This window comes from Epithele typhae (assembly GCF_022376455.1).
Source record: "Epithele typhae strain CBS 203.58 chromosome Unknown BXZ73scaffold_2, whole genome shotgun sequence".
In the NCBI taxonomy this organism is placed as follows: Eukaryota; Fungi; Basidiomycota; class Agaricomycetes; order Polyporales; family Epitheliaceae; genus Epithele; species Epithele typhae.
In genome coordinates, this window is record NW_025954193.1 from 1,337,223 (window position 1) to 1,356,684 (window position 19,462).

At 60.0% G+C, this 19,462-nt stretch overlaps 7 protein-coding genes across 7 annotated transcripts; 2 read left to right on the plus strand and 5 right to left on the minus strand.

The window, feature by feature from the left end:
- Nucleotides 1-2,267: 2,267 nt before the first annotated feature.
- On the minus strand, nt 2,268-4,529 carry BXZ73DRAFT_96354 (uncharacterized protein; the record flags this gene model as incomplete). Its single annotated transcript, XM_048027052.1, has 3 exons — nt 2,268-2,723; nt 2,779-4,419; nt 4,488-4,529. 3 exons carry the CDS (start codon nt 4,527-4,529, stop codon nt 2,268-2,270), a joined length of 2,139 nt encoding a protein of 712 aa, XP_047883353.1.
- A 725-nt stretch (nt 4,530-5,254) lies between these two features.
- BXZ73DRAFT_38877 (uncharacterized protein) lies at nt 5,255-6,221 on the plus strand (the record flags this gene model as incomplete). The annotated part of the gene is made up of 4 exons (XM_048018267.1): nt 5,255-5,370; nt 5,425-5,677; nt 5,764-5,949; nt 6,006-6,221. The coding sequence occupies 4 exons, from the start codon at nt 5,255-5,257 to the stop codon at nt 6,219-6,221; spliced, it is 771 nt and encodes a 256-aa protein (XP_047883354.1).
- A 229-nt stretch (nt 6,222-6,450) lies between these two features.
- Nucleotides 6,451-7,440, minus strand: BXZ73DRAFT_96356 (Vps51/Vps67-domain-containing protein; the record flags this gene model as incomplete). The annotated part of the gene is made up of 4 exons (XM_048027053.1): nt 6,451-6,603; nt 6,653-6,738; nt 6,801-6,896; nt 6,966-7,440. The coding sequence occupies 4 exons, from the start codon at nt 7,438-7,440 to the stop codon at nt 6,451-6,453; spliced, it is 810 nt and encodes a 269-aa protein (XP_047883355.1).
- A 1,592-nt stretch (nt 7,441-9,032) lies between these two features.
- BXZ73DRAFT_86863 (Frag1/DRAM/Sfk1) lies at nt 9,033-10,054 on the minus strand (the record flags this gene model as incomplete). Its single annotated transcript, XM_048024330.1, has 5 exons — nt 9,033-9,229; nt 9,280-9,418; nt 9,471-9,660; nt 9,728-9,923; nt 9,988-10,054. 5 exons carry the CDS (start codon nt 10,052-10,054, stop codon nt 9,033-9,035), a joined length of 789 nt encoding a protein of 262 aa, XP_047883356.1.
- Nucleotides 10,055-10,790: 736 nt separating this feature from the next.
- BXZ73DRAFT_86864 (thioredoxin-like protein) lies at nt 10,791-11,831 on the minus strand (the record flags this gene model as incomplete). Its single annotated transcript, XM_048024331.1, has 4 exons — nt 10,791-10,895; nt 10,955-11,306; nt 11,441-11,679; nt 11,787-11,831. 4 exons carry the CDS (start codon nt 11,829-11,831, stop codon nt 10,791-10,793), a joined length of 741 nt encoding a protein of 246 aa, XP_047883357.1.
- Nucleotides 11,832-14,681: 2,850 nt separating this feature from the next.
- On the plus strand, nt 14,682-16,994 carry BXZ73DRAFT_38136 (kinase-like protein; the record flags this gene model as incomplete). The annotated part of the gene is made up of 8 exons (XM_048018130.1): nt 14,682-14,817; nt 14,877-14,917; nt 14,981-15,050; nt 15,103-15,251; nt 15,496-15,610; nt 15,788-16,078; nt 16,130-16,302; nt 16,350-16,994. The coding sequence occupies 8 exons, from the start codon at nt 14,682-14,684 to the stop codon at nt 16,992-16,994; spliced, it is 1,620 nt and encodes a 539-aa protein (XP_047883358.1).
- Nucleotides 16,995-18,607: 1,613 nt separating this feature from the next.
- On the minus strand, nt 18,608-19,138 carry BXZ73DRAFT_73525 (uncharacterized protein; the record flags this gene model as incomplete). Its single annotated transcript, XM_048021910.1, has 1 exon — nt 18,608-19,138. The coding sequence occupies one exon, from the start codon at nt 19,136-19,138 to the stop codon at nt 18,608-18,610; it is 531 nt and encodes a 176-aa protein (XP_047883359.1).
- Between the last annotated feature and the right edge of the window lie 324 nt (nt 19,139-19,462).

The window sequence follows — 19,462 nt, forward strand, 5'->3', positions numbered from 1 at the left end:
CGTCCGTCCCACCCACCCGATCCCGATCCTTTCGCAACTCGCAATCCTAGGAAGCCCGGACCGCAAGCTCACCTTACAAGGTATATATAAGGCGCTCAAGAACCGGTTCGAGTGGTTCCGCGACAACGCGCACCAGCGGTCGTGGCAGGTAAGTGGGTCCCTTGGTTGGGACGCACGATGGCGTTTGAATCGTGCCCCTAGAACTCCATCCGTCACAACTTGTCTCTGTACATATTCTTCCGCCGCATCCCCAAGCCAATCACGGAGAGCGGCAAGGGAAGCTACTGGACTGTCGACTACAGTCGGGGGATGGGCACCAACCGCCCTCGTAAGCGGAACAAGCGACCGACAAGGAGTCGGCGCGCACGCAAGGACCAGGCACCCAGCAAGAAGGCACCCAAGGTTGAGGAAGAGTCCAACTCCGAGTTCGATTCCGACGAGCCCGAAGCCGCCACACCTCTGACCCCTTACGATCCCCCGACCCCTTACGACCCCCCGACTCCTTTCGACTCTCCGCCGCGCTCTCACCGCGACGTTGGCCACCGAGTTGGTCTTCCGAGGAGTCGTTCCGACTCACATGTTGCCTCTCGACTGCGCAGCTCACCTTACCTTCCATATGACCAGGGCCTCACTGCGGTCGGGCGCAGGCGGCAGCCTGGCGATCTCGTTGCCCACCACTCCCTCAGTGGAGCCGGCATGTTCGCGCAGTCTTCTGCCACGCATCAGTGGCAGCCGCACGCTCCCCTCGGTCAGCTATCGTCTGACGCGAGACCGTTCAACCCACTTCCGTATCCCGTTGCGCCAACTTCCCAAGCGCGTCATCACGCCCACGCCGGAACCGGCCCATTCGCCACCGGCACGGGGTCTTCTCGGGGACATGGACATACGCTGCCCGTGCTGATTGGCATGGCGCACGATCTTCCACCCCCGCCCCACGGCCCGCAAAACGCGCCCAGCCTGCCCGGCATCCACCATATCACAGCCTCCGGCTATAGTCCGGGCTGGAGGACGGCGTCGACGCCGAGCACGACGGGCAGCGTGGATTCGCTCCCGGATTTCGTGGAGGGGTCGTCGCGCGACAATAAAGGCGGGCGCCCCTCCACTCCCGACCACGACAGGCGGAGCCAATGAGCTCCGCAGGACCGGGTCCACCCAGGCGAGTGCCCCCCTGCTATGGTACTGTCGTCCCCCGCTTGTCGCCCCCGCCGACGTTGGTTCGCTCATGGCGCCGACCCCCTACAGCCTCGCACATATGGATATGGTGCGCACTGCGGATGACCATCGTGTCTCCAGCACACACGGTTTGTATTTTGGGCTGTCGGCGCGCGCTGCGGGTGCATCGCGCTTTCAAGGTTGCTTCCGGATCGAGACGGGTTGTACGGGTTGGCGCTGCTTTGTAAACTCTATGCTCTCCATGTCGTCGTCGTCGTCGTCGCTTCGCTGTCGTCTCTATTAGTTGTCGGAATAACATTGCTGTCGTGAAATAACGCGCGTGAAATCTGCCCATTCCACATCCCGCAAGGGTACTCGCGGACGCTCCAGCTGGCATGGGGCGTAGCGGAGAACCGGCGCAAACGCTTAGGCCTCAGGCCCCGGCCGTCCGAAGCCCTCTGCCCTGTTCCGCCGTCTCCTCCCCATGTGGTTTGTGTCCAGCGCCCTGCAGGTCTGCACAGTCGGATATCCTGAACCCAATGACAATCGCCGAAGGCGCGCCTGCGAACATCGATGTGGAGCGTCCAATCAGCCGGGAAGCCGTCTAGCCTCGAGGATGCTTTTGGCTTTTGGCTAGTTGGCTATACTAGGACAGCATCGTACCCCGGACTACGCACACAAAGAGGACCGCACGGACGGACTATGATCTTATGTAATGAGTGGCAGCAGGGATGTTTTTGAGAAAGTACATGTACATGACGAGGCATATAGGCCCTCGGGTTGCCTTACTCGACAGCACCGACTTCACCGTTTGGCAGGATGCTCTCAGTACACTTGATTTCCTCTACGCAACGGATGGTTTACCATTTTGCGACGCCCCCGTATGACTTGTCGTGTCGTTTGCGTGCGATCCGCTCGCGCTTTTTCGCCCTCGCTCCATGGGCAACGCAGCCACCCAAGGACCTGTACCTTACGCTTAGGAACACGTCCATCTCGGTGGTGAAGCCGAGGGCTCGCTGATGGCCCACCCACGTGGTGCGCGTCGAAATGTTACACTAGCATTACACCAAACAACAACCTCAACCTCGACTCGTACAGCTCCCGACCACATCAACCTAATCCTCGACCCCCAGCTCATAATCCCGCTTCTGCCTCCGCCGCACGGCCCGCTCCTCCTCCGACATCGCGTACCACCCCTCCACAGTGTCCTCCAGCTCCAGCTCCCACTTCTCCTCCAGATCCAGCATCTTCTGCGTCTTCTTCTTCGGCGGGAGTCGAGGCGGCGGCGGTGGCGGCGTGCGGCGGTTCGGGTGGAGCGGCGCGATGCGCCTCAGGACGCTCTTCGTCGACTTCGCGAGTGGCGAGTAGGTCGGGCGCGTCGTGGCGGGGAACGGTGAACCGGGGGCCGAGGAGATGCGGCGGATGAGCTCGGACATGGGCGTGGATTTCTTCGCCGAGATGCTGTACGCGCGGTTGGCGGCCGCGAAGCTAGAGCGTGCTGGAGCAGGGGTCACCGGGGGCTTGGGTTTGGGGAGAGGAGGCATAGCCTCGGACTCTGGTTCGTCGTTCTCCTATGACAAGAATATGAGCACGACGAAAGGCGTGCAATGCGTCAAACCAACATACCTTGGCGTCAGACTGGCGCCCGCTGAACTTTTGAACGGACACTGAGGAAGAAATTCCGACAGTCACGGTATTGGTAGAGATGTCGGCCGCGTGTGCGCTCTCGTCTTCGTCGTCTGACAACATGGCGGTACGTCGCTTGCCTTTCCCCTTCTCTTTAGAGGTGGTTGACCGGTGGGAAGGAATGCTACTCTGAGCAACAGGTTCGTGCGCTGCTTGCGCCTGCGGCTCGGTAGAAGTGTCGGCTCGGGGCTCCTTATCAACGTCCATAGCAGTAACGTGCTCCATGTCCTTGTCCTTTCCCGCCTTGCCCCTGCCCTTCTTCGAGCCCGTCTTCGCTTCCTTGGGCTTGATGGCCGGCGTCTTCTTGCCCTTCTGCTTCGCCTTGGGCGCCGCGTCACCCGCCCAGTCACCCTCGTCGTCCTCCTCCTGACGAGACTTGCGCCTACTCTTGGCCGGCTTCTCGGGCACGCCGCTCGCCCAATCCTCGTCCTCGTCCGCGCCCTTGCGTTTCCGCCGCGTCGTCGTCTTCTTCGCAACTGGGGCGGGCGGCTGCGTCTCGGGCACGATGTCTGCGGTGGACGTTGACGGGCGGGCTATGGGCTCGGCCTCGGCAGCACTATCCTTCGAGGATTTCGCGGGGCTCTTGCGGCCGGGCACGAAGCCATCCGGATCGGCGTCGATGGCTGTGGTGATCTCCACATAGGCCTGCTTCCGCTTCCGCGGCATAGGGGGAGGAGATGACATGGGGGATAATGACCGGGCCTTTGGTGGAGCGGGGCCCTTGAGTTGGAGGTCCTGCGAAGCTCCACCGGCAGAGCGAGGCTGGGAGGAGGCGACGGTGGAACCGGGATGTGGTGGGTCGGATGGGGGGAGCTGCGAGCCGGGTCGACTACTCTCATGCTCGTCGACAGGAACTGGAAAGTCTGAGGTGGGGACCGGAACGGTGTTCACGTCTGAATCAAACCCGGATTCCACTACGCGAGCCTTCTTGGTGCGCTTCACCGCAGCAGGCAGCTTACTTGTATCCTTCCCCTTCCCCTTGTCCGTGGTCTTGCTCCTCGACTCGTCGTCAGATGTCTTCTTGTTTTTGGCCCTCGGCTTCGGCTTAGGTTTGGCCTTCGGAATAGGGAGGAAGGAGAGCTCGTCGTCCGACGATAGCTCGATGGTATCGACGTAATTTGGTGCGCCTTTCCCGCTGGCCTGAGAACGCACGCGCATCTTCGCTCGTTCGGCGATGTCCATCATGTCCGACTCGGGGAGATCAATCCCGCTGTCTGCGCTTCGTGGTGTTGCCAGAACAGTCGGTTGCGTGGAAGTGGGCGGGCGGGTAGAGGCAGACGAAGAGGCGGTCGCGGGGATAGGAAAGAAGGGAGGCGGCATGATCTCAGAGGAAAACGGCAAGTGGCCCGGTTGAGGTGGGGCAAAGGAGGTAGCATGGGATGAGACAGAGGACTCGCTTTGGTCCGGTTTCACACGTTTGACTGGACGTGGACGAGGTTTGGGCTTGGCGGGAGGAGGTGCAGGGGTAAACTCTGAGATCGAGGTATCTAGAATATTCGCAGAGATTCTGAAATTAGGCCCCGGGGTGATGAGGGAGGATATGTCCGAGATTCGGGGGTGATTAAGAGTGAAGTTGGGAGTCTGGATAGATGAGGCTGGAGGAAGACGTTGGATTGGGGGTAAAAGGGCAACATAGTGGGCAGGCTTACCATCTGATGCCTGAGGCGACTGAAGATGCTGAGGTACGCCATGGTTCATCGGAAAAGGCAGAGTGAAATCGGCCGTCTGAATGGACGACACTGTAGAGGAAGTCAGCAATTGGCTCATGAAGGCGGGGATCGGGGGTCGGCTTGGCTAAAGATGCAACAGAGTCTGCCAAACGCAGCTATATGCGCCCATGATGGTAGCCATTTACATGTGCATATAAGCTGCACGGGCCCAACACCCAACAGCCACCGCGCAAGGTGGTCAGGGAGCGGCCAGAGCTCGCCCCACCCCACTCCATCCTCACTCTTCTGGCGAAATTCATGAAGGATCCAAACGTGACGCTAACCTGTATCATCTCTTTGTGCCTGCGGAAAAGGGAGTGGGGGTGGGGGTGGGAGTCCGAGGCGGGGAGCCTGAGGACGAGGTATGCTCTCTTCTCCTTCACTGTCTTCAACGAATCCATTATCTTCGTGAAGCCTGGACATCCAGAGGGTTGCTATAAAATGCGTGTTTAAGAGATCGGGGAAGGACGATCGGGAGGGACAAGGGCGAAGGAGGTGGCAGAGCAAGCGAAAGAGCAATGCGTAGTCGGCAAGCTTGACGCGCATGAGTCTGTTCACAGCACGCATGCGAGACACCGGCTGCACGTGATCGCGTCACAGGCGCGCCGTATATTATGAGCGTGCCTGCAGCAAGGCACCCTCTTACCTCCGGCCTTCCCTGCCACCCTGCTCGTTGTTCTGCTTTGCTGTGGTCTTCACGCACTGTCATGTCTCAAATCGCGTCGTTTCCTTTCGCTCTGCCGCACATTGAGCCTTCGCCCAGGAGGGTCCGTGTCCTCTTCGGCGGCGAGTACATTGTGGACACACAGGAAGCCCTTCTTGTGTAGGCGTTTATGCTACCTGGTCGTAGCATGCGCTGATATTCGTTGTGTTGCAGCTGGCTGAAGCCTTATTACCCGTACTACTTCTTCAAGGTCAAGGACGTTCAGGAGAAGTACCTCGTCGACGCCTTCCAGTCTCAGAAGCACCACCTCTACGACATCGTGGTGGGCAACCGCCGGGCAGAAGCAGCGGCGACGATTTACCACGACGACGAGCTCGATGGCTTGATCCAGCTGGAGTTCAGCGAGATGGACGCCTGGTTCGAGGAGGACGAGCAGATATACGTCCACCCCAAGGACCCGTACAAGGTGCGTCGCCCTCCACTCCCGCGGCGGTCCTGTCTACCCCCGCTGCTGCGGCCGAGAGTGCTCAAAATAGATACTTTCGTGCCCAGCGCGTAGACGTCCTTCACTCCTCACGGCGCGTCCGGGTCGAGGTAAACGGCGTCGAGGTCGCGAGCACCACGCGCCCGCGCATCCTGTACGAGACGAGCCTCCCGATCCGTTACTACATCCCGAAGACGGACTGCAAGCTGGAGCTGCTCATCCCCTCGTCGTCCAGCACGGAGTGCCCGTATAAGGTATGCTCCCGCATGTGTACTCTGCCCGTCCCTCCTGACCTCCTATCATACGTTAGGGTGTCGCGAGCTATTACAACATCCACCTTCCTTCCGGGGAAAGCTTCGAAGATCTGGTGTGGTACTACCGCACCCCGCAACTCGAGTGCGCGGAGATAAAGGGCTGCCTCGCCTTCTACAACGAGAAGGTCGACATCTACGTCGACGACGTTCTTCAGCCTAGACCACAGCGTCCGGGCAGCAAACGTGCCAGTGCGGCCGCTGTCGCCCTCTGATCATGCCAAGGGGGGCCGAGCGGATGGATTTCACTGCTGTAGCATAATTGAGGACAGTGCTTGGACATTCTCGGTATTCGGATGGATGGATCTCTAGCATTAAGAGCATCGTACCGTCTGTAAAGTAGACATTCCACAAGTGTACAGTTCCACGAGACGTGCTGTCCGATTTAGCCAACGGCGGTGTGCAGGGCAAAGAGATGCTGGTATGAAGGAGGGTCGTGTCGGGTCATAAGTCAGATGTCGAATGGGGTTGTGGTGGTCGCCGCTCGGTGGGGGACTGGTGCTCGATAGCAATCTCCGCAGACAGACGAGAAATCTCGGAAAATGCAGCTCGCAGCAGATCAAGGTCCGCATCCAGATTCTCAGCTCTGGATTTCATCTATACGAATACGTTAGCCTGATACCCCGGACGCACGGATGGTACACACAGCAGCAATGGTATCGCTCGCAGCAATGAGCTCATGGTGATGGTTGTACACCAAACTCTGCCTCTCGCTATCGAGCTGCCTGATCTCTGACCGCCCACAAACAAACGTTAGTCCCCCCTCTCTGACAGAAGATCCCCGACGCACGCACCTGTTAAGAGGTCGTTCTCCTTCTTTATCAGTGTGGGCAGCGACGACGTCGTGATCAACTGCTCGTAGTACGCCTTCGCGTCGAACACGACCGAGTCTGTGCGAGCCCCGTAAGCCCCCGTGCCCCTCCCCCCTCCTCAACACGCCCATCAACGCGCAGACGCACCAAAGTCCATCGGGTCCTGGCTGCTCTTCCCCGCCCCCAACGGCGGCGGCGGCCCCATACCCAACCCGTAGTGCTTCCGCAGCAGATCCCTCGCCCTCGCCTTCTGCGGCGTCCCCGGCGTCCCTGCCCGCGCGCCCCCGCCCCCGCCCCCGCCCGGGGCCCCGGTGTCGAGCCCGAGCCCGAGCGCGGACGTCGACGCGGACGGCGGGAGCCCGTGGCCCGACCCGCGCCGCGACGCGACGAGCGAGCTCGCGCCCGACGCGGACGTGGAGGGCGGTGCGCCGGGCGTGGGCGAGCGGAGGGAGACCTGGGAGAGCGGCCGGCGCATGGGCGACGCGGGCGGGCGGGGCGAGGCGGTGTGCGGGTCCCCGCCCCGCGTGGGGGTCTGTGGGGCGGAGCCGGGGGCGAGCGTGGAGTGCGCGCTGTAGGGGGGTGTGCGGGGGGTGCGGGGAGGGCTGCCTGGGGCGAGCGACATGGCGGGCGCGGATGGGCGAGGGTACTTATTAAGTAGGAGGAGCAGGGGAGGCCGCTCGAGGTGTGGAGTCGAATCAAGAGTGGTGTGAGACAGGCGCGCGGCGTCTCTTGCCTCTCATCCACGACACAAATTCTAGCCGGCCACCGGACTGTAAGGCAACGAAAGGCTAGCCCAAGGAGACCGCTCCCTTAAGCGATGGATGAATTAACCCTCAACATATACAGTGTGCATGCGCGATGCCGGATGCCCAGGACGCGGACTTTCTACTACTAGTGGACGCAAGACGTCTCAATCGCACCAACATTGGTATATCCCTTCGGGGTCTGGGTGAGGATGAGCTGGCGCGGTACTGGTGACTCTCTCTCAACCTCCACGGACACCCGGAAGTCCCAAATGAAGGTGAGCAGATAGAACGTGAACACACTCGCCGCCGCCCATTGCAGAACAGCTGACGGAGAACGCATCAGGTCGTTTCGTCAGGACACTATTACCGAGGGAGACTCACCTGCCGCGTCCGGATTGGAGTGGAAGCTGACCGCGAACCCAACCGAAAACAGAACAAGCGCGCTCGCGAGGCACCCCTTGGTGATGTAGACGTTCTTGAGCCGTCGGTGCTCTCTAAAGTTGTCCCAGATCCAGCGGTACTGGGTACGGGTGGGTGGGTCGCCGTCACGCGTGCTCTCGCTCGCAGATGGTACGTAGCAACTCACCTCGGCTACAGTACAGGCAGCGCTGAAACTCACTCCCAGCACGAACACTTCCAGGGACGCTTCGTGGATGAAGAAATGGCTCCTGACGTCGAAGACGGAGGCAAATATGAGCCCACATCCTCCACACAGAGCGCTCAGGATGGCGAAAAACGCGAGGACTCTTTCACGAAGCCGTTGGTGAGGCATCAGGCTGAGGGAAGAGGTGAACGGCGGTCTCCAAATATGTGCGTTCCTGCCACTCACCGGCCCTCATTGTGCAGCCACCTCTCTATAGCGACCGACAGGACGAACGACGAGCTCGTGATCGCACACGACACGATGACGAGTGGCTTGAGGTTGCTTGCGCCGATGTCCGAGATGGAGGCGGTCCGTCCCCGCTGCTGAGGGTAACTCGGCGGACCACTTGTGACCCAGATGATGAACAATGCCCAGAGGGTGGCTGGACACGGTACCTCGGGTCAATGCAGGTGCAAGCTCCCGCCGCCAATTTCGCACGCACCGAACCAAATGACAGCGCCAACGAGGGGTATCCACACAGCCGGTTTGTGTCGATGTTGACGCAGAGCACGGCGATTCATGGACCACAGTATGCGGTCGGGGCAGAACGGTGGGCTCCTGGTGGTAAGCCGTTGAGGATATATTGGTTGCAAGCAGGAGGCTACATAGGGGCTGGCAGCCTCGGTGTGGCGCTTCCAGAGCGACAGAGAGAGAGGAGTTCGCATGGCGATCCAGTCCCGGCGCCAGAATTGTACGTTCTCCTATTAATGCAATTCGGGTGATAATGATACATGGGTTCTAGGCTACACGTAAATGTATATGATATGGTCGTGAGTCCAATACAAGAAAAGATGCGGGGGAGGATGTGGCATGTCAAACCCCAGCTCAGCGCCGTGACGTTGAGCCGGCCCCTACATCATTCGCCACGTGCGTAGGCAGCCCCGTTTCACCGGTCTGCCGCATGCGCAGCAAGCGTTGACGGGAGAGCTCGCCTTGATGGACGCCTTTTGCCATGCGGAGGTCCCAGAAGAATGTGAGCAAGAAGAACGTGAAACCGAACGCGATCGTCCATTCCAAGACAGCTGAAGCATGCGTGAGCTTCCCGCTATCAGGAGCATTACGGTATGCTCACCTCCGACATTGACTGCAACGAACAAGGTGACCGCGAAAGCAATCGCGAGTAGGATGAGAATGGTGGCAATGGAGCCCTTCACGACATATGCGATCTTCAGCTTGCGAATCTCGTCGAATTCGTGGCTGATCCAGCGATACTGGGGGACAAATTAGCACGGGCATGGGAAAATCGGCGGGGTATCCACTTACTTCTGTAACGGTGAAGATGGCGCTGAGGCCCACCCCGAGTATGAACACCAGCAAAAAGATACGGTGAAGGGACGGGTAGCGGTTCGTGTCGAAGATCGACAGTAGAATGAGCCCGCATCCTCCTATGAAGGCACCCAAGATCGCGAAACTGGCCAGGACCTTCTCGCGTCGGCGCATGTTGGGGAGCAATCTGGCGAGAAGGAGTGCTGAGATGAGTACAGGTACGCTTATCGTCTTGCTAGCACGGTGACACGCACCGTCCTTCATGCCGCAGCCACCGCTCGATGGAGAGCGAGAGGAAGAAGGACAGGCCGGTGATCACGCAGCCGGTGATGAAGAGGGGCTTGAGAATACCGGCGCCGATGTCGGAGATGTAGGCGATGCTGCCGTCCTGGGACGGGTACTTGGGCTGCCCGCTCGCGAGCCAGGTGATGAGCATCGCCCATAGCGTGCCTATGTAGGAAGCGCAGTGTGAGGGTCGGGGACTTCGCACGCGCGAACGTAGATGGCTGCTCACCGAACCACATGAAGGAACCGACGAGCGGTGTCCATACGTACAGCCAATGCTGGTGTGGGTGAGGCATGAATCGCAGCGGCTTTGACGGGTGTCCGGAGGCACGAGTAGGTGGGTAAGGAGGCGTCAGAGCGACCGCGCGCCGGATGGACGCGGACAGCGGATGAGAGGGTGGGGGGAACGGCGTGCGCAGGGGAGACACGAGGCTATATGGAGGGGTCGACCGATATTAATTTCGTGCTGCCGCTGGGGGTCTCGAGTCTGACGTCACGATCGTGCTTCCACTCCACGCCGGCCCGGTCAGTACGGCGCACCTCCGAAGTACTGGGCACCTCGCCGCTCGGCCACCCAGCTCACCGGGATATCCACGCACGCTTTTGGTTCGTCGCCTGACGCAAGCACTTGGTCGCCTGCTCATCGAGCGCGCACAAACGTAATCTGGTTCCCGTCAATGCGCTTGGCCTTAGCTCATCGCCGTGCAAGCCGCAGTTTGCAGTTGGAAAGCGCTCGCGCCGTGCTTGCTTCGTCCCTCATGATCCAGTGTGAAATGCGGGCGCCCAAGGGGCGTGCTGCAAACGAAAGCAAAGGTAGTCCAATAAACCATACCCGAGCTGCAAGAGTTATAGTGTACAACAACGCATCGAACAGCAACGGAAAGCGGGCCACGACGAGATGGTAATAATGAAAGGAGGAAGGACCAGGCAACGGTGAAGGGAGGGAGGGTCGCCGAGGTTATAGGGTTCCTCATCGGAGGGGAGGGAGGGCGGAGAGCCGGTGCAAGGGAGAAGGACGACACGAACGGGGGCTCACGACTTAGTTGCGCATGCGTGGCTCCCGCTGCGTTCGTTGTTGCAGCTGGGGGCGGTGGGTATCGGCTGCAAGCGTCCCTTGCCGGCCAACTTCCGGAAGATCTGAGCATGAATAAGAAGACAGTCAGCACATGAGACGGCGGCGGCGTCTCCAAACGCACCTGTGCGTATGTTTCGGCTGATTGGCCGCCGCTTACGGCCCACCGTCCGTTGATGATAGTGAAGGGCACGCCAGTTACGCCCTTCTTGCGTGCCTCCGCTGCCATCTGCTGGATCTCCTCCTGGTACTCGTCCGATTTGAGGAAGGCCAATGCCTTGTCCTTCGGCATTACGCCTACCTGCTCTGACAAACCTGCGAGGAAGTTGACATCACCGATGTTGTTGCATTCGGTGAAGTATTCGTGGAAGATCCTTTCGATGAACTTCTCCTGCAGCTCAGAACCGCCAAGCTCGAAAGCTTTGCGACTCAGGCGGTGAGCTCGGATAGTCTGGGCCATGATGCCCGCGAACGTGCTGTATACCAAAAAAAAACCATCAGCATGCGCTCCCGCGAGCAGGAAAGAGTATGATATCACACTCCGTGCCCGAGTGATGCCCGAGGGGCTGCACGGAACGGGAAGGTTGGCACAGGCAGAGAGGGTACTCACATCTCGATCCCAACTTCCTTTGCACGCGTCCCGACCATGTCTTGAATTTGGGCCACTCTCTCCTCTCCGAACTTCTCCAAGTACCATGGGAGCTTTTCCACGAACTCATCCTCTCCCATGGACGGGTGGAGGAGGAACGGACGGTGCTCGATCTTGATCGTCATGTCCGCACAGTCGTGCTTGGTGTCCTCGAGGGCCTTCTTGAGCTCCCGGTGGCCGATGTAGCACCAAGGGCAAACCTGTGTGTCATGCGCCGACGTTAGCGGACCGAGTTCCACGGCCGTTTCGCAGGCGGGGGGCGCGCAGGACGCCGCGCGAGGAAGAAAACGCAAAACATGGGACGCACCATGTCGGAGATGACGACGAGGGTGACTACACCAGGATGCATCATGGCTCTGGTCCTTTGTCCGGTATGAATGTGTGCGAGAGAACTCCTCCGGGGCGGGCGGGGGAAACGAACGGTGCTGGTGAACAGGCTGTTCGCGCAGGTAGCGTTGCCGAAGGGGGCGACTGGTGGTTGCGGCGGGGAGTGTGCTCTGGGTGTGCGGCGGGGGAGGAGGTGTGTACGGCGTAGAAAGTGCGAGGGGTTCGAGGGCGGACAAGGCGGGCCCGTCGTTGGAGGGAGGTTACAAATAGCGGGGAGGAGGATTGGTGAGCACACCCCGATCTCAGATCCACCGCATCTGCTACTTAGTCAAGTTACGGTCACACCCAGGCCGCCGCCTGTGCTGTCACGCCCGCCCGAGTGCTTCCCAATCTCTCCGCGCGCATCTCGCCACCAATTGCGAGCAGAAGCGCGAGCCCACCAAGCGAAGACTACGCGGTCGTAGCCGGAAGGCGTCCGGGGAGCCCGCTGGCTGAAGCCCTGGCCCGTTCCTTTGATAGACTTTGCCCCACGAGGTATCGGCTGGCTTATCTGGCGTCATCATCGCGCGATGTGAATGACCGCACAGGTTCGCCCGCTGTCCTTCCTGCGAGCCCTCACTTTCTGCGCAAAGGTATCGCCGTAACGCAAAGAAGGGCCTCCACAGTTGAGCTCTTGATCATGGACACTCTGTCCCCGCGGCATCGGGCGCGCCCGATCCGATGAGCAGCGGTCAGCGCTCCAGCCTCGCCGCCTGCACGACATGTACGCGCTCGACGCATGGTGTCTGCGGATATTTCCCGCCCTTGCATGTACTCACGGGAGAGCTTTTGCCGTGCCGTGTGAGTCTGACATACACCACACTGTGACAAGCGCCCGGGCTCTGTAAGTTCGTCATGCGCACTGAACATTCGATTCCCACACCGTCCGTGCAATATGAGCACCTCAGACAAGACCCCGGCCATCGCCGGCGTGATGCCGCTGTCGAGACTGGATACTACGAACTAGCGCGCCTAGCAGTCGCTACGCCAAAGTAGCCGTCGTGAAAGGGCAAGGGCAAGGGCTATCAGCTAGCTATGCCAGCGGCGGCTTGTGGCGGACCACTGGTACGGTCTCGGGGAATTCAGCACGAGGCCTGTTTGGTATGTCAGACTTCTCACCAGCTCTCACGCCGATGCGACATCACGGCGGAGCGATGCACGGGCGAGGCCCTTTTCCGGACCAACAGGCAACTTGCGGTTTGCTGCCTTGGCAGCGGTCATGTGATGGGGATTATTAACATGTCGGACAACGAGGACACTGGTGGCTTTCGTATGCAATGCGTATGTCCTTGCAAAGCCCATTTATCCCACACTACCGTTGTCGGTGGAAAAAAAGTTATTGACGAGCGTGGAATGATGCAGTACATCGGGCCTGGGACACACTGTGGCCGAATGACGCCCTCGGGGGGGGGGGGAGTCGTAGATCCGCAGCCCAAGTCTCCGAGTTTGGTTGGCGCCTTGCCCGCCCAAATTACGCAGCAACGTCGGGCATGAATACAGCGAGTTACCAATGTCGTCAGTTTTTGCCGAGGTTCAGAAATACACAGGGTGACGCAAGGGCGTACACCGGCGATCGTGTTCGTCAGCCATACATACTCGCGTACATACCTGACGGCACGAGTCGTCCTCTCCGGTGGCAAGGTCAAGACTTTAGTAGCGGGGAATTGATGGGTTTACTGGACAGTCGGACTTGCCACCGTTCACAGGGCCTGGTTGCAAGAGATTTTCGTACGCTGAGTAAGTATGTGGTTTAAGGAAAAACACGCACTTCGACATGCTGTGGGGAATCGGAAGCGGTCACGTCAGCATCCACGGCGTAGCAGATTAGACATTGCATGGGCGACTGTTTGCAGCTTTATCAGCTTAGGATGTTACGACACATTGTCTATGGTCTGCAGGGCCGCCTCGATGCGGAATATTCTTCCTGGGATCGCACATGTCAGCATGCGAGTTTGATAGCCAAGACAGTAAATACCTGACCGGGGACAAATACATTCCAACAGTCTGGACACCCCATTGAATGGGTGTGGGTTTTGTCGGAGAGCGCGGCATGGTTTACAATGGGGCCTTTGATTCAGCCGTCCCAGAATAAATATATGGGTCAAAAGCTCGATGAACTTACGGATGTGTCAAGGCGATTGCCAAAGACGTCCTGCATGTTGGAATAATGGAATTGTAGCCCCCGGCTGTATTGGCAGGCAACTAGTATGTTCGGACAGAGACGGCGGATGTCCAGAGATCTAGCGGTACGAAGCGCGGATCAGTGGCGATCGCCACCCGCTCCCCGTACTAATAAGTTCTGCGTGTCAATCGAACGTACTGCTTTTCGCAAAGACTCCGCAACGCACCGGTGAGAATAGCCACGTACTCGACGGGAATGGAATGTAGTCTACTCGCTGGGGGTCCTCGGATGCTAGACATGTTCAGGGCGTGATGGGAATGTTTAGCACGCCCCGTGTTGTGATCGACTGGTCCCAACGAAGACCTGGCTGTCAAGCAAATGAAACGAGAGAGGCGGGCCACAGCGGGAGGCAAGGCGACAGAAGAGGCGCAGCCTTGCAGTCTGGAGCGAACGGGCTGTGATGCGTGTACGCAATTGGAGGAGTGTCAATCGTCTGCGGATCGGAGCGGATGGCAGCGGAGGGAACGACGGACGGGCCGACGGAGGCCGTCGCCGCGCTGTGCCAAATGCGGGAGCGTGCCGAGCGGGTTCAGACTCCGCTCGCCAGGGCGCTGTTGTCTGCTCCGCTCTCGCTGCCTGGCTCTCCTTCTCCCCTCCTCCTCCTTTCGCCTGCTAGTCCCCTTCTACCCTCCCCGCTCCGTCGTCTCCGCCAGCATGACGACTCCACATGTAATAGCCTCCTCCTCGGCCCACCACTCCTCTCAGTCGGGCACCTCCAATGGCGTCGTTGGCAATCACTTCCGTGTCGGAAAGAAGATCGGCGAGGGCTCATTTGGTGTTGTATTCGAGGGTATGCGGTTTGCGCTTAGCGTTCCAAATTCTCTGTGACACCCGCCTCCTGTTATGAAGGCACGAATATGCTCAACAACCAGCCTGTCGCCATCAAGTTTGTACGTCAAACGGCGTGGTTCCCCCAGCACCTCAAGCGTCGCTCATATGCTCTTCTATTCTAGGAACCACGCAAGTCGGAAGCACCCCAGCTGCGGGATGAGTACAGGTCTTACAGGACATTGAACGGCACCCGTAAGTAGTTTCCGCATATCCCCGCCGCTGTGAATTTGACCTCGTGCACCAGCCGGCGTCCCTCAGGTCCACTACTTCGGCCAAGAGGGTCTGCACAATGTTCTCGTCATCGACTTGCTGGGGCCCAACCTTGAGGACCTGTTCGACATGTGTGGTCGGAAGTTCAGCATCAAGACCGTATGCATGGCAGCGAAGCAAATGGTGAGTCTACTTCTAACAGCGTGATGTAATAGCTCGGGGAGGGCGTGTGTCGGCCTGGCATGCGGTGGAGCGTCCGCACCGAGGCGACACGCGCGATGCGTGCCGACGTGTTAGGTTTCATAACATTCATCGTTTCGGCTCCGAGCGTCTATACGCCGAGACAAACGCCCCCTGTGATATTCGCTGCTTTTTGTCCCTTAGGCTGCGGCTAGGATCTACCACTCACCGCTTTCTTGTGTTGTAGGTCACCCGCGTGCAGTCCATCCACGAGAAGTCTCTCATTTACCGCGACATCAAACCCGACAATTTCTTGATTGGAGTGCCTGGCACTAAGACGGCCAACACCATTCACATCATCGGTAAGTTTTGTTTCATACCGAATGGCGCCCGAGGGATGCTGCCCTTTAGTCCATGGCAATACGAGTACGACCATGCTGGGATTGGTGCTGTGATCACGCGGGGCGATGAAGCCTGCCAGTTGTCAGGCTTTACGTCACCACGAGAGGTCTTGGTGACTTGACTGACTATGTTCACAGATTTCGGTATGGCGAAGCATTACCGTGATCCGAAAACCAAGGTGCATATTCCTTACCGTGAGCGCAAGTCATTATCCGGCACTGCTCGTTATATGTCCATCAACACCCACCTCGGTCGCGAACAATCTCGTCGAGATGACCTTGAGTCACTAGGCCATGTCTTCATGTATTTCCTGCGTGGAGGTTTGCCTTGGCAAGGTCTTCGTGCTGCTACGAACAAGCAGAAGTACGAGAAGATCGGTGAGAAGAAGCAAAGCACTGCTATCGAGGAGCTTTGCGAGGGGTTCCCTGGTAAGCTCCACCGTTCACCTGAGTCCACCTCTGCTTGACTTGGAGGTGCAGAGGAGTTCGCTATCTACATGAATTACGTCCGCAAACTCGGCTTCGAGGAGACGCCGGACTACGACTTCCTTCGGGAGCTGTTCACCAAGGTACTGAAAACCCTTGGCGAACCCGAAGACGGCATCTTCGACTGGATGCTTCTTAACGGTGGGAAGGGATGGGAAGCCGGACACGTAGGTTGAGTTACTGTTGGGAGGATCTTCGCTGAGCTTGCATTCAGACTTCTGCCCTTCTTGCCTCTGCTCATGGCGGCACTCCGCATACCCCTCGGGACCGTCATCGGGGAGAACGGGATCGCCATCGCTCGTCACGGAATGCTCTCCAAGACGGTACTGCGTCACCGTCATCACCACTTGTTCTGGCGCCAACGCCGGCACACGTCAAGAGCAGCAGCCGCCGGCCTCACGACGCATCACGCGGTGGCTCTCGCGAGCAAGTCAGTGTGCAGCCCTTGGCACCCACGAGCCGCCGCGCAAGTCAGCAGCAAATCGCACGTGCAGAGCGCGACAGCGGACTCGTCGCGCCGCACCCGTATGCTGCACCTGGCAGCTCTGGGGGGTACCGCACAAACGCGTACGGCCGCCAGTCACCACAACCACCCACTGGCGCGCCGAACGGGCAGAACCCGCTCACACACCCGAACAACTCGGAGTCGTTCATGTATGGGCAAGCACCGGGCGGGAAGACAGGCACTGGGAGTCGCGAAGGGACCACGACGGCGGGCACGCGACAGGACGGCATGAACGGGCAGACGAGGAACATGGGTGTGTACGACCGCGACCAGATGGCGCGTGTCGGCGAGCAGGATGAGCACGGGATGGGGCGGAAGAAGGGCTTCTGGGCCGCGTTCTGCTGTCGAGCATAAGCATGGCCCCAGCCGCGGTGCTATCAACGCGCACGGGCTGCGCGGATTTTGTACGTCATGTTCTCGCATACCCTTTTGCTTGTCGTCGACTTATACTCACATGTAGATTTCCAAGCTCTCTCTTGCCATGGCCCTGACGACTCAATGAACGATCGCAATAACCTAACCATCCCTATTTACAAGCTGCCCGGCTGCTATCGCTACCTCGCTACTGGCTCTTAGCACTCTGTCATCCTGACGACGGCCTCACGAATCGCTACGACGCTCGAACCTTCCACTGTCTCACTGCCCGCTGCTCGTCCATCGCGCCCGTCGCACCGAACCTCCACCCTTACCCCGTACCGCGTCTGACATACCCATCCATTCGCCTGTGTATATTCGCTATCGCTAGCACGGGTTGGCGCCCCGGTAATACCGCGTTCCCATGCATTTCTGAATTCTACCCCGCTTTGTGGCCCGGCCCCTCGTCTTCTGTCTAGCCCTCCTACATATATCGCCCTCAGGGCGTCCGTCATGCTCTGGTCCCGGCTCAAAGGATACCGCCCCTCCTTCCCTTTAATCCTTCTCTCCCCGCGCCGCCCTGAGCACAGGGGCAGCCAGTGCCCCCGTGCCCACGCCGCGCCGCGGGGATGTTCCGCGTTGTCGTCCGTTGCATGTTCCCTCCCGTTTCCGCAGCCCGCTGGCGCACATAGGCGTAGACCGCTTGGGCCGCTCCTCCCTCCCCCTCCCTCGTTCCCGTCGGTTCTATATCTCTCTGTCGCACACCCATAGGTTTGACTTATTCTCGCGGGCGCACCCCCATGACGTGCGCGGTGCACCCTGTTGAATACAGTGTCGTTCGAGCTCGCAGGGTTTCTGTCAGCACTCTGCGTGCCAAGGAGCCCGCTCCTCCGATCTCGAAGGCGATGCAATTTATGAACGCTCGATCCTCGATTCGTACTGCACGTCCTCGCGATCGTGCGTGCGTGTGATCTGGGGACGGGCGCGGAAACGGCGGGAGCCCGGCGCGGGGGAGTGGACGATGACGTTACGGGCGCTCTAAGTCCGTCGCTGGCCCCGCTCGAGACGTCTGCGGATCCCTTCTGGACAGTCGTCTGGACGCCGCCAACGCCCGCAGATAACGACCTGGAGCGACGAAGCCCAGTGTCTCGCCCCGTCGAGCTGGAGCTGGCCACTGCATTTGTATCGCACGAGCAAGCGGAGTTCGGGGGATGTGCGGACAAATCTATGGATGGATTACTCGTAACGGCATGATAAACGTACGGCGGCGTATCGTACAATTGGATTTGCGACTCGTACAAGGACTACTTACAGGGAACACAGCGCGGCGAGAAACTACGTGCGGGGACAAGAGCAGACTGCGATTACAGCTTTGAAACGAAACGGAACCTGGACCTCCAAACGAAACGAACCTCCCAACGAACCCGAAACGTCTACTCGTCCCTCACGAGCCTGCCCCCCGGGACCTCCGTGCTCACGCCTGTGATATGCATGATCGGTCGGTGTAGAGGAGAGACGGGAGGGGCTGGACAGCGGGACGCCGCGCCCGCAATGTGAGCTGGGCGGGCACGGCCCCCTCTTGGCGTGTGGGGGGAGGCTCGAGCGTTGCACGCTCACTTGCGGGCCTTCCAAGCGTTGTCGACGCCGAGTTTCGAGAACTTCTCCGCGTTCTCGTGCAGCGGCGACGGGTTCACGTCCGGGAGCTCGCCCGAGAGCACGCGCTGGGAGAGCGGGTGGGCGAAGCCGGTGCTCGCGGACGCGAACTGGGCGCCAGGCTCGGCCGGGGGCGCGTCTGCGCGGGGGTACGCGACGTAGGGGGCGGAGGTGGGGTACGCGCCCGCGGGGACGGAGTAGGGCGTGTTGGCGGGGTCGGGCTGGGAGACGACGTAGGTGCGGGTGCCGAAGCCGGAGGGGATGGGCTCGGCGGGGTACTCGATGTTCTTCTCGTAGATGCCGGCGTAGCCCGCGGGGGGCGGGGACTTGGGGGCGACGGTGAGCGGGGACCCGGAGGAGGCGAGGACGGCGAAGGGGGAGTGGAAGGCGCGGGCGGGCGCGGCGACGGAGCTGGTGCTCGCGACGGGGGCGCGGGCGGCGGCGGAGAGGGTGCGGGTGTGCTTGGAGAGGGTGCGGAGGACGGAGGACATGGCGGCGAGTTGAATCGGCGTGGACGGGCGTGGAGGGTGCAGGGAGAGCTGCGGTGGTGGTCGCGGGGAGTGAGAGAGGGGTGAGAGGGCAGGGCGAGCGGCGGTGGGGTATTATGGGGCCCTGTGCCAATTAGGGACGCGAGTCTGGGTGGGGTGACCGGGCGATGGACTGCTCGGCAAGGCCATGTCTGAATGGGACTCGTACCACCACTTTTGCGCTCATATCAGGCTATCAACCCCAACGGGTTCGTCGCGTACCTTCGCGACCGCATCGCTGTCGTTCGCAGCGAGGGCGGGCAGCGACTTTGCCAGCCTGGACGGCGG